Here is a 13,682-nt window from a genome sequence, read left to right as displayed (position 1 = left end):
TCAACGTGAATCGTTGGACAGTGACGTTGCGAAGGAGATCAGGTACCTCGACGAGGTTTTGGAAGCCAATTGCTGCGACTCTGTTCTGGAGAACGGATCGAATGTGCCAGCTTCTCCTGAGCCAAGTACAGCGATCACAGACAGGCAAAGTCCACCCCTTTCCACCAGGCTCGACGCTCCACTCTCGCCCGACAGTTCCATCGCAAGACAGGGGTCCCCTCCTGTGGAGCAACAGGAGACTGACGACGTGAAGGCAGGCGAGATCAATCTGAACGGCCACTCCACAGGGAATACTACGACGGAACCACTTTCCAATCAGAAGAGTGTGGGGAGGGAGCAGCAGGAGGAAGTGTCACCTCGCAGGAAATCCTTCAACAATGGCGAAGCGACCATCATCCCTCTGAAGAAAGAAGCCAAGTTTGAGCTCCGGGCCTATCACGAAGACAAGAAACCCTCCAAGCTTTTTGTGGACGATGACAAAAACGAATCCTACAGGATTAAGAAAACTCGAGCTTCCAGTGAAATAGCTGAACTTGAAAGAGCAAGACGAGAAGTCATTAGAAGCCAAGTGGTCAAGAAGAATCCCAGTATTGCAGAGAAATGGAAGCCACCACAGGAGAAGACTATTGAGGAGCAGCTGGACCCAGATAAGCTGGAATCGCACAAAAAATATGCGGAACGCAAACAGAAGAAACAGAGCGGGGGCCTTTCCCCAGTTTCTCCAAGACAGAAAGCCCACGTGTTTGTAACGCCGGACCCCATCATTGTAAACAGGGAAGATGTCGTCACGGAGCAGATAGATTTTTCAACAGCGAGGCAGCAGTTTTTAAAGATGGAAACCAAATCGGAAACGTCCGCTCAGCCCAACCAGAAGCGGCCGGTAGCCAATAAGGGGGTCTCGTTGAGGTCAGGGACAAGGACGGCAGACACACTGGTAAAAGACAACAGTGCGGCTGCAGTAGGGATGACTGAGCTAGCTGAAGCTCACGGGCAGACGGTGCAAATCGGGGCCAGTGAGGTGTCCATTGGGAAAGCGTCCAAACTGAGCATGAAGGTGCCTGGAGGAGAGCAGGAAGCTGCATTCCAGGGGATGGCACCCACGCTGCAGGGTAACCAGCAACAAGAGGAAGTAATTGGCACGGTGCCCCTTCGACAGGCTTCTCCTGACCAATTTATCAGCAACAGCATGAAACACCAGGTGGTCAACAAAGTCTTTGTGGACGATGAAGGGTTTACTCAGGTCAGGGCAGTTTTGACGATGCTCAATGAAGACGGCGACAGTGACGTTTCCGACCAATATTTTAAGTGCGTCAGCCTTCCTGCAACCACAGAAGAGCTGGATTCTGGTTTGGACGAGCTGTCCATTCGATCGCAGGACACCACTGTGATGGAGACGCTCTCCAACGACCTCAGTATTGATAATGTGAGTGACAGTGGTGCTTCAAATGAGACCATGAACGTTTCCCTGGATTACTCACTGGGTGGATCTCAGGAGTTTTCCCACCCTCAGACACCCCCGGCGCTAACCCCCGTGGACAGAGAGAGAGATGAGCGCTCCCTCAAGGCGGAGTTAACCTCGAGCCCGCTAGGAGACGGTGAGCCGGACCAGTGCCGGGGGCTATCGGACACGGACCGAGAGCTGCAGTACCGAGCGGAGATGTTGGTACAGAATGCCATTCAGCTCGCATTGGCGCAACAGAGCCACACAGACAGGGCTGGGACGGGCGAAGATCACCCAACGGCACCACCGCAGCCGATAAGGGTGTTGGCAGATGAGCAAGTGCCCGTCGACCCTGTGGGGGCTGCCCTGTCGAAACCGCGGACAGCGACGTCGGAGCCTTCCCATGCCCCAGCGCCCGTGGCACAGGAGCGGCGATACTCCTCCGTGTCGAAGGGATCGGCAGTGGATGTAAAGTGCGGCACCATGGACGTCCCCCGGGCCAGCTCGCCACCTTCCCTGTACAAGCCCGAGTTCAGCCCTTTCAGCGACAGTGCCAACTATTTGGAACCGACGGACTATTCCCGAAACAATGTCTTTGTCAGCCACTCGCAGGAGCCCGAGGTCATCGCCCAAACGGGGCCGTTTAAGCTGCGCACCCGCCGGCAGAAGACCCTGTCGATGATCGAGCAGGAGATCCGGGCAGCGCAGGACCGAGAGGAGGAGCTGCGGCGCCAGAGGGAGGTCCTCAGGACTGTTCAGAGACCCACCAGAGCCAAGCAGCCCATGCTACCCCAGGCCTATTCTTCCAGAACAACAGCCCCCGGTAAGAGTCCATCGCACTCCATCCCTGGGAGAGGCAGACCAAGCAGTCTGCTCCAGACTCCATCTCCTTGATTCGAGCTCATGAACCTAGATCCTGAGTAGAAATTAATGTCAGGGTTTCCGAAATGAACTCATTCCAATTTGGTCAAGCAATATAAACAACGGAATTTTCAGGGCCACGAGGCCAGTGCAGAGGAGTAGGCCCAATAGGATCTTTCAAGAAACTAACATGTGCATGCTGACCCGAATGGTCTCCTTTCCATGCTGTGGTTCAGTGGTTTACGTAGAATTTACAGCACAAAAACAGGCCATTCAGTCCAACTGGTCTGTACTGGTGTTTATGTTCCACATTAAACTCCTCTTCTCATTTGGGCGGGCTAACCTTCTAGTACTTTCTCCATCACATGTTGATCTTGTTCCCTCTTAAATATTTCTACAATAATCACCTTAAGCATTCCCTTTGTTCCATATTTTCACCATATTCTGGGAAAAGACCCTTCTCCCGAACTGCTTATTTGTTCAGTCTCTTCCATTGATAACCACTGGTTTTGGTTCTGACAGTTAAACTTGATAACAATGACGGTGGTAGAAGCAGGAGGCAATCAATGATTTCAAAAAGAAATTGGATAGGAGTTTGAGGAAGATAAACTTGCGGAGGTACAGAGATAAAGCTGGGAAGTGGGACTGACTGGATTTCTTTACAGCATGGACTTGATGGACCAAAAGGCCTCACTCTGAGTTGTAATGACTTCAGAACAAGAGATGGGTAGTCAGTGGACTAAGCAGACTGCTGTTTTGTCAAGCTTGTACAGGTGTGCCAGACTGAATGGAACAAAACCAGAAGTTGCTGCAAAAGCTCAGCAGGTCTGGCAGCATCTGTGAAGCAAAAAATCAAAGTAAAAGTTCCGGATTCAGTGCCCCTTCCTTAGAACCCCTGATTTCTGAGGAAGGGTCACCAAACACGAAATGTTAACTCTGATTTTTCCTTCACAGATGCTGCCAGACCTGCTGAACTTTTCCAGCAACTTCTGGTTTTTTTCCTGATTTACAGCATCCGCAGTTCTTTCAGGTTTTATGTCAGACTGAATGGTCATCTTCTCTATTGTAAGTTTCAGTGACTCTGGAATGTCTTCATTGGGGTGAGTCCCTGTTACTTATCCTTCCCAGACTTTTGGACATGAGATTGCCCAGCCTGGTCAGAACCTGCCTTATCAACTGAATCTCAGTATCACATTGAGACCAAGAGAGGCCAATCGCAGGGTTTGAATGTTTCAGTTGAGATAGAGAGGAATGTAAAAGGGGTGGAGGGGTTGCATTATTGATTGAGACAAATGTCACAGCTGTACTAAAAGAGGGCGTCTTGGAGGGCTCATCCAGTGATGCCATTTGGGTCGATTTCAGGAATAAGAAAGCTACAGTCACTATGATGGAGTTACTCTATAGGCCTGTCAATAGCCACAAAGATAGCAGAACAGATCATGGAAAGATGTAAACACAAAACGGTTATTTTTAACTTCCCCAGTTTTGACTGGGACTCCCTTCGTAGCAGGAGCTTAGGTGGGTCAGAAGTTGTTAGGTACATCCAGGAGGGTTTCTTAAAACAATATGTAGATGGTCCAAGGAGGGAAGGAGCTGTAATGGACCTTGTATTGGGAAATGAGCCTGACCAGGTGATCGAATGAGGAAGCATTTTAGGAACAGTGATCATAATACCATAAGTTTTAAGACAGCAATGGATAAAGATAACACTGATCCTCGGGTGAAAGTGCAAAATTGGGGGAAGACAGTTTTAGGCAGGAACTGGAGAAATTAGATTGGAGGTGGCTGTTTGAGGGTAAATCCCCACATTTGACATATGGGAGTCTGGTTGATCAGAGGCAGGGCCAGCCTGTTACTGCAAGGATGAAAGATAAACCTAGAACTGTACAGCACAGGAACATGCCCTTTGGTCTGCAACGTTGTGCCGAACATAACACCAAATTAAACTAATCTCTTCTGTCTGCCCTTGGTCCATATCCCTCCCTTCCTTGCATATTCATGTGCTTATCTAAAAGTCCCTTTGAACTCTCCTATTGTATCTGCCTGCACCACCACCTCTTGCATGGCATTCCAGGCTCCTCCATTCTCTGTGTAAAAAATCTTGCCCCTCACATCTCCTTTGAACTTTATCCCTCTCACCTTAAATGTATGCCCCTTGGTCTTAGACATTTCAACTCTGGGGAAAAAGATTCTGACCATCAACCCTATCTGTGCATCTCATAATTTTATAGATTTCTGTGAAGTCTCCTCTCAGCCTCTGCCGCTCCAGAGAAAACAACCCGAGTTTTTCTAGCCTAACCTTCTGGGTCATATCCTCTAATCCCGGCAGCATCCTGATAATCCTCTTCTGCACCCTCTCTGAAGCCTCCACATCCATCCTGTAATGTAGTGACCAGAATTGAACATAATACTCCTAAGTTTAGCCAAAATGGCAAGATTTGGGAACCTTGGGTGACAAGAAGGGCAAGTCAAAAAGAGAAAGGAAGCATATGGAAGGTTTTGAAAAGCGATGAGAATGTAGGTGGTCTGATTAGTAAGTTTGCAGACAACACAAAAATAGGTGAAGATGTGGGTAATGGGGAAGGTTATCAAAGGATACAGGAGGTTATGGATCAGTTGAAAAGTTGGGCAGAGAAATGTCAGATGGAGTTTAATTCAGACAATGAGGTGATACATTTTGCAAGGTTAAATGCTAGAGGAAAGTTTACAACAAATGGTAGGACCCTTATGAGCATTGATATACAAAGGGATCTTGTGGTGCAAGTCCATATCTCCCTGAAAGTGACAACACCAGTAGATAAGGGGTATGGCATGTTTGCCTTCATCGGTCAGAGTACTGAGAATAAAAGTTGGTATGTCATGTTGCAGGTGTATAAAATTTTAGTTAGCCTACATTCGGAGTACCATGTGCAGTTCTGGTCACCATATCATAGGAAGGATGTGGAAGCTTTAGAGAGGGCGCAAAAGAGGTTTACCAGAAGGTTGCCTGGATTGGAATGTATTAGCCATAAGGAGAGGTTGGACAAACTTGGATTGTTTTTGCTAAAGCATCAGAGGCTAAGGGGGGCGACCAGATAGAAATACATAAAATTATGAGGGCATGGATAGAGCCGATACTCTAAGTCTTCTTCCCAGGATGAAAACATCAAATACTAAGGGACATAAGTTTAAAGTGAGGGGGAGAAAGTTTAAAGAAGATGTGCGATATACTTTGTTTTTGCAGAAGATGGTAGGTGCACTGTCAGGGGAAGTAGTAGAAGCAGAGACGAGGAGCTCTTGGCACAGTGGTAGTGCCCCTTTCTCTGAACCAGGAGTCCCATGTTGAAGTTCCACCTGCTCCAGAGGCATATAATAACATCTCTGAACAGGTTGATTGGAAAATATCTATAAGCGGAGACGATAGCAATGTTTAAGAGGCATTCAGACAGGCACATGAACAGGCAGGGGATAGCGGGATATGGACCATACACAGGCTAATGGGATTGGTTTAAAATGGCATCACGGTTGGAACAGACATGGTGGGCCGAAGGACCTATTCCTGTGTTGTATTGTTCTGTGTTCATTGACGTTAATTGTTTAAAGAGATGCCATACAAAATGGAGCATTGGGGACAATCATCTGCTTCCCTGGGACGGAGACTAGGATCACCAAGCTCTCCAGCACCTTCGGACAAGGTGGCAGGATTGTCTCTGTGTGCCCATGAAGACATTTAAACGATGAATCTGACCCCATGAACCTTGAAGGGGTCAGCACCAGTGGTGTGAAATACCACATGAATTTTCAGGGGAATGTTCCTGCCAGCTTTCCAGGATTGATGAATAATCGCTTTCCATAACTTGGTTTAGTGTTTTCAGTGTCCACTGTGACTACTGGAAACTATCCTTGCCTCCGGTAATTGGTTCAAGTCCCACTCTCGAAGCTTCAACACAATATCCAGGCTGGTGTTCCAGCACAGCGGCGAGAGAATGCTACAAGATTGAAGGTACAATCTTCCTCGAGCCTGTTCAGGATTCAATGAAGAGTGTGGCTGCAATGTATTTGAGCTCCATTTTAATTGCTTTCATTCCTTGGCCTGACTGAACAAATCGATCAGTCTCTGCCCTATTTCAGTTCTGGCTTCTTGAGCATTTACAATTTCAGGAGCTCCACCACTGGGGCTTGCGCATGGTCCATATCCCACTATCCCCTGCCTGTTCATGTGCCTGTCTGAATGCCTCTTAAACATTGCTATCGTCTCCGCTTCTAGATATTCTCTAATCAACCTGTTCAGAGATGTTATTACCTGCCTCTGGAGCAGGTGGGACTTGAACTGGGACTCCTGGTTCAGAGAAAGGGGCACTACCACCGTGCCAAGAGCCCTTAGTGTCTGCTTCAACTACCTGACAGTGCTGAAGCCCTGATCTTTCTGGACTTCCCTCCCGAAACCTCTCCACTTCCTCTTTTTTTGTAACATACCATGCGTTAGGCAACTTAATAAGAACCCATGGGGTTGGATATAGCATATTAATATCAATAGAGGATTGGCAAATTAATAGAAGAAAGGATAAAGTGGGCATTTTTGGGGTGGTAAACCTGTAGTGTAGTACCATAGGGATCAGTGTCAGGGACACAATTAATTACAGCATATGTTAATGACCTGGATAATGGAAGTGAATGTACTATCTCCAAGTTTGTGAATGATGCAAAAATAAGTGGATAGGCAAATGGTGAGGATGGCACAAAGAGTCTGCAGAAGGATATAGACAGGTTAAGTAAGTGAGGAAAATACTTAGTGGATGGAGTATAATGTGGGGTTATGCACTTTGGCAGGAAGAATAAGGAGTTGAATATTATTGAAATGGAGAAAGACTGCAGAAGGCTACAGAACAGAGGGTTTTGGGAGTCCTCATGCGTGCATCACATAAAGCTGGCATCCATGTTTAGCAGGTAACAGGGAAGGCAAATGGAATATTGGCTTTATTTTAAAGGGAATGACGTCTAAAAGTAGGGAGGTCTTACTAAAACTATACAAGGCGTTAGTCACACCACAAGTGGAATAATGTGAACTGTTTTGATCCCCTTATCTAAGATATACTTGCATTAGAGACAGTCCAGAGAAGGTCTGGAGAGATTTTCTTATGAGGAAAAGTCGAGTAGGTTGGGCCTGTGTTGATTGGAGTTTAGAAGAACGAGGCGAACTTTTTGAAACATCAGGATTGTTTGGTGATTTGAGAGGTAGATGCAGAGAAGTTGTTTCCCCTTGTGGGAGAGTTTTGGACCAGAGAGCATAATCTCAGGATAAGGGGTCACATGTATGACAGAGATGAGGAATTTCTACTCTGAGGGTCATGAATGTGTGGAATTCTTTACCTCAGGGGGCAATAGAGTCTGGGTCATTAAGTACATTCAAAACTGAGACAAACAGATTTTTAATCAGTAAAAGAATCAGGGGTTATGGGGCAAAGGCAGAAAATTGGAGTTGAGGAGTTTCAGGTCAGCCATGATTCCCTAGAATGGCAAACAGACTTGATAAGGCTGAATGGCCTACTGCTCCTTTGCCTGATGGTCTCTCACTTGCTCTGTCCTCCTTTTGAAATGATCTGGAATATCTACACCTTTGAATGAACTTAAGGTCACCTCTCTCCATGTCAGCATCAAATTGTCTTTGTCAGCATTTCAGTGAAATACTTTGCGAGTTGAGAGATGCTACATAAATGCATACTGTTGTAGTTTTGACATTTTTAATGGGCCCCCAACATCAGCAACATTTGGGGGTGTGTAGGGGCCAGTGTCCCAGGTTTCTATCAGCCTTGTGTGTAGAAGTGTTTCTTGACATCGCCCCTGAAAAGTGTTGCTCTCGTTTTAAGGTTCTGAAGTCTCCTGCCAGAGAAAATAGCTTTTCTTTATCCACCCAATCAACTACTTGAATCATCTTAACCAACTCAGTTCCATCTTTCTTTCACGTTCCATGTCCCATGGAATATTAGCTTGCTTCATTTTCTGTTTGGTGCTGCTACTGCTACTTTGGTCCAGGTTAAATAATTTAGATGTCTTTTGCCTGGTCCAAGCAACCATTCCTTATCACTTAACCCTTTCAGCCAAGACATAATTCTGTTGGATCCGTGGTGCGTCCCCTCTGAGGTCAGGTATGACGGTAAACTTGGCGTTTGCTTTGCTTTCCTCCATCCGCAACTTCACCCTGTCAGTCGTGTTTGATCAGTTCTCTTTAAATGCTTGCCAGAGCAGGCTTGTGTATTCAGTCTGTACATTGTCTCCCCCCAACCCCCCACATTTACTTGGCACTGATCCACTCCCACTGTTCAGACACTGTCATGGTGCCAGGATGAAGTCATAGCAGTAACTGCCGGTTTCTGTTTTAAAAAATGTCACCAATTCTCATTTATTCTCTGCCCCCACAAATCCCCACACTGGAAATAAAATATCAGGAGGTCAGAATTTTCCTGAAAGGGTGGGAGATGGTCAGTTGCATTGGCTTGTGTTCCTGAACCTTGTAACATTTCTAAGCATGATGGTGCTTCATTCGGGTATTCCCCAGAGAGGGCAGAATTAATTTCTTTGCAGGAGGAGTCCAAATTTCCTGTGCTGCAGTTCTCAGTCCTTAAGGCAGGAACTGCCCACAGTTCCTGCACCAGGGATAGGGGCAAGTTATACACTCCAAAGGAAATGTGGGAATGTGCCCACGGCGCCAATCTGATCCAGGTCATTGCTCAACCCACCGATTTCCCCAGATATTCCAGGTTGCTGTGGGCATACACACTTCTCACTTGCATTTGAAGCCTGTGGTGGTAGAGTTCCTACCTCTGTATCACCCAGTTGAGCCAGAATCTCTCTCGCTGACTGTTCAAAGGGATGACGCTCAGCCTGTTTGGTCTCTTTGTGAATTCATCTCAAACGAATGCATCCTGGAGCCGGTCTTGAACACAGAGCTTCTGTCTCCGAGTCAGGGAAGCTAACCACTGCGCCACAAGGTCTTCCGATGGGTAAGTGTCAGCTTTCTAGCAATAACACAGTGTGAAGCTGGAGGAACACAGCAGACCAGGCAGCATCAGAGGAGCAGGAAAGCTGACGTTTCGGGTCGGGACCCTCCTTCAGAAATGATGCTGTCTGGCCTGCTGTGTTCCTCCAGCTCCACACTGTGTTATCTCTGACTCCAGCATCAGTAGTTCTTACTATCTCTCAGCTTTCTAGAGCTTCTGTTGGCTCTGTTCACCTGAGCTCAGCTATCGGTTGCCGCTGAATCAAGAGTGTGCAGGTTCAGGCTCCAGATTTAAATGCCTCCTCCAGGCTTTTACTTGCCAATGCAGTACTGAGGGAATGCTCTACTATCTGAACCACTTTGTTGTGAATCAGATATTGTACTGAGGCCAACAGGAACAAAAAAAATCTGAAATTGCTGGAACAGCTCAGGAGGACTGGCAGCATCTGTGGAGAGAAATCAGTTAACATTTCGGGTCCAGTGACCCTTCCTAAGAACTGATGCTAGCTAGGAAAATGTTTTTTTAAATGCAGAAGATGGGGTGGGAATAGGGGCTAAAGAGTAAATGAAAGGTAGACATAGAGCCCAAAGAGAGAGGCAAACAATTGGACAGACAAAGGAGTGGATAAAGGTCAGCCTGGGAGAATGAATAGCTACTAATGGGGACTTTAAGTGGCTAACAATGGGTTATGTGTAATAGCAGACCATGTGATAACAAGGCCTGGTGTGTGAGGGTTGGGTTAAAAACATGGGAGAAGGTGCATCCAGCCCTAAAATTGTTGAACTCGATGTTGAATCCAGAAGGTTGTAGAGTTCACAAGCAGGTAATGAGATGCTGTTCTTCCAGCTTCAGCTGAGCTTCAGTAGAGCACGGCGACAAGCCTGAAACAGAGATGTTGGCCGGGAACAAGATGGTGTATTGAAGCGGCAGGTCACTGGAAGCTCAGGGTCTTTTTTGCATACAGAATATAAGTGTCCTGCGAGGTGGTCGCCCAGTCTACGCTTTGTTTCTCCAATGTAGAGCAGACTAGACTGAGTGAAGTGCAGGTAAAGTGCTGCTTCACCTGGAAGGTGCGTCTGGGCCCTTGGATACTGAGGAGGGAGGAAGTAAACAGGCAGGTGTTACACCTTCTGCGGTTACAGGGGAAGGTGCAGTGAGGCTGTGGGGAGTGGGGCGTGGAGGAGATGTTGGGAGTTAAGGAGGAGTGGACCAAGGTGTCCCAGAGATAACAGTCCTTGTGGAAGGTGGACAAGGGAGGGGAGGGGAATATGTGTCTGGTGGTGGCATCTCCTGGAAGTGGCGGCTAATGATCCTGGTATTGTACTGAGGCCCTTGGTTGGCCATGTGGGTGGATGTAAAAGATCCCAAAGCACTATTTTGACAAAGATCGGGGGGATGTCGTCCCACTGTCACATAAAATATATTTTCCTCTGAACAGACAATACTGAAAGATATCATGTTTTTGTAAGTTTTACGTAATTGTCTGTAAAGCACTTTGGGACATTCTGATGTTGGGAAAGGTGCTGTCTAAATGCAAGTTCTCCCTTTCCCAGTTGTGCTTCTATCCAATAAAGGCAGATCTTTTGTGTACAGATAAAGGAAATAGTTTGAGCCAAAACTGACAGGGTCAGGTGCACTACCAGGATTACACAGCTCCACACAGTTATTTAGCACCTGATGCCCATTCACTCAATACCATGCCGAAGGGTCAGCCCAGATTATGTGTCCAAATCTCTGGGGAAACGGTTACAGGAGGGTCTAAAACTAGCTTGTACCCATGACTTCCAGAATTAGAGGTGATTCTGTTGCCCAATGATTAATAACACGCATAGAACTGTGATCAACCACTTCCAGAGTGTGGTCTGAGCTTCAAATTTTGTACAATATTTATTGCTCCTTGCCATTGCAAAAAAAAACATGTGGGTGCTTTATGGTTCAATCTGATGCTTTTAGCAATTGATGTTTGTGTTAAACAGCAAGGCCCACGTTGAATGCTAATGTGTGTTGGAAATGGAGCTATTCTATATTGTGCAGGGCAAGGAAGTTATAGTAAAATACAGAACTCCAAAACTCATCCACCAGGTGGAATTAATGGAAATCTGTCAAGCGGCACATCAAAGGCATTTCGAAATGTGTGGGTGATACCAAACTTGGAGGTGTGGCAACAGTGAGGTTGATACCAATCAACTGCAACTGAATTTTCATGGGCAGACAGGAGGGGCAGACATGTGAGGTGGTGCACTTTGAGGGACAGATGGGGAAAGGCAATACAATGGTGCAATTCTAAAGTGTGTGCATGGACAGGGGACCCTGAGGGTTCACATGGATTGATCTTTGAAGATGGCAAGGAACATTGAGACAGTAGTTAGCAAAGCATATGGGATCTAAGGCTGGATAAATAAAATCATTGAGAGCAAAAGCAGGAAAGTTATGCCGAACTTTGAAACGGCCCAGGCCACCACTCGAGTGTTGTGTGCATTATGCTCACGTACACTTCCGGGAGAACAGGTGAGTCCTTGACCGAGTGCAAAGGAGATTCACCGAAATGGTTCCAGGGATTGGGGGGACTGCAGTTAGGCCTCACAGTGAGGTTGGAGAAGCTGGGGTTATTCTCCTGAGAATGAAATGGATTAAGGGGTGATTTGACAGAGGCATACAAGATTATTGCGGCTCAGTTGGCTGGATAGCTAGTTTGCAATACAGAGTGAAACCAACACCACAGAATCAATTCCTGCACCATAAAGGTTTCACCTGCTCACCTTGAGGTGTGGTGACTCTCAGGTTTAGCTACCACCCATTACCTCTCTCTAATGAGCAAGCAGCCCTATGGTCCTCTAGGATTATGGTGACTTTACCTTTACAACATTATTGTACGTATAGACAAGGTAGACAAAGAAAAGCTGCTCCCAGTTACTACTTTGGGACTTCCTGTAGTTGTGACAAAGGATTTTGTGGATACAAGCCCTCACGGTACCAGGACACAGATTGGGCAAGAGACACAGAGGATATGCAAGGAAGAACTTATTAGACGTGGAACTGCTTAGGAAGGTGGGACGTTGATTTCTGAAATAAATTGGATTGTCGCTTGAGGGAAATAAGTTTGTAGGGCTGTGAGGAGAAAGAGAAGTGGGACTGAATGGATTGCTGTATTTCACACCAGGATGACCTCTGGGTAAAATTGCTTCATTCTGTGCTGTTTTGACTCTGACTTTATGAATTGCTGATGCCCACCCAACTGCAATGTACATCACACACTTCAAGCACTGGAAAGAAGATTGGAAAATGCAAAAGAGATGCCTGACTTTCTCCAGTGCTCAGTGCTGCAGATTCTGGTTTTCTACTGACCTCTACTGGCTGCAGTGAAAAACTACAAAACACACAGATCCTGAGCTCCCTGACTTCAGCATCTGCAGTTCTTACTATCTCCCTGAAGTCTAGATGTGACAACCAAGCAAACAGCTTCTAACCTTGCCCACTCCAAAACCAAAAGACTTTGCTCCATGTCAGTAACGAGGCTTCTGTTTTTTGACGTCAGTGTTTGTGTTCACTCCACAAGTAGATGAAAAAATAGGATGTGCATCTACAAAATTCCTGCCACACCACAAGATGTCTGAAAGCTCTTTATATGCAATAAAATATTCTTGAAATTAAATCTCTGAGGAGCTAGAGGAAATAAGGAGCGACTGGTGTGGCTACCTCTACATCGGGGAAACCAAGCGGAGACTCGGGGACCGCTTTGCAGAACACCTACGCTCGGTTCGCAACAAACAACTGCACCTCCCAGTCGCGAACCATTTCAACTCCCCCTCCCATTCCTCAGACGACATGTCCATCCTGGGCCTCCTGCAGTGCCACAACGATGCCACCCGAAGGTTGCAGGAACAGCAACTCATATTCCGCTTGGGAACCCTGCAACCCAATGGTATCAATGTGGATTTCACAAGTTTCAAAATCTCCCCTCCCCCTACCGCATCCCAAAACCAGTCCAGCTCGTCCCCGCCTCCCTAACCTGTTCTTCCTCCCACCTATCCCCTCCTCCCACCTCAAGCCGCACCCCCATCTCCTACCGACCAACCTCATCCCGCCCCCTTGACCTGTCCGTCCTCCCTGGACTGACCTATCCCCTCCCTAACTCCCCACCTACACTCACCTTTACTGGCCCCATCCCCGCGTCTTCGACCTGTTTGTTTCCTCTCCACCTATCCTCTCCGCTATCCATCTTCTATCTGCCTCCCACTCTCTCCCTATTTATTTCAGAACCCCCTTCCCCTCCCCCTTCTCTGATGAAGGGTCTAGGCCCGAAATGTCAGCCTTTCTGCTCCTGTGATGCTGCTTGGCCTGCTGTGTTCATCCAGTCCTGCACCTTGTTGTCTCGGATTCTCCAGCATCTGCAGTTCCTACTA

At 47.0% G+C, this 13,682-nt stretch overlaps 1 protein-coding gene across 1 annotated transcript in view; it reads left to right on the top strand.

Moving 5' to 3' along the window:
* Nucleotide 1: 1 nt before the first annotated feature.
* Nucleotides 2–13,682, top strand: part of LOC109937970 (A-kinase anchor protein 2) — a gene marked incomplete at its 5' end in the record, with an annotated part of 33,591 nt that continues 19,910 nt past the window's right edge. The window contains one exon of the mRNA XM_020536456.2: nucleotides 2–2,264. Coding sequence (XP_020392045.2) covers nucleotides 2–2,264 — 2,263 coding nt within the window. The remainder of the gene's footprint in view (nucleotides 2,265–13,682) is intronic.

Source organism: Rhincodon typus, chromosome 3 (assembly GCF_021869965.1).
Source record: "Rhincodon typus isolate 14 chromosome 3, sRhiTyp1.1, whole genome shotgun sequence".
NCBI lineage: Eukaryota > Metazoa > Chordata > Chondrichthyes > Orectolobiformes > Rhincodontidae > Rhincodon > Rhincodon typus.
Note: the sequence above shows the minus strand (reverse complement) of the source record. Positions and strands in the feature narration are given on the sequence as shown.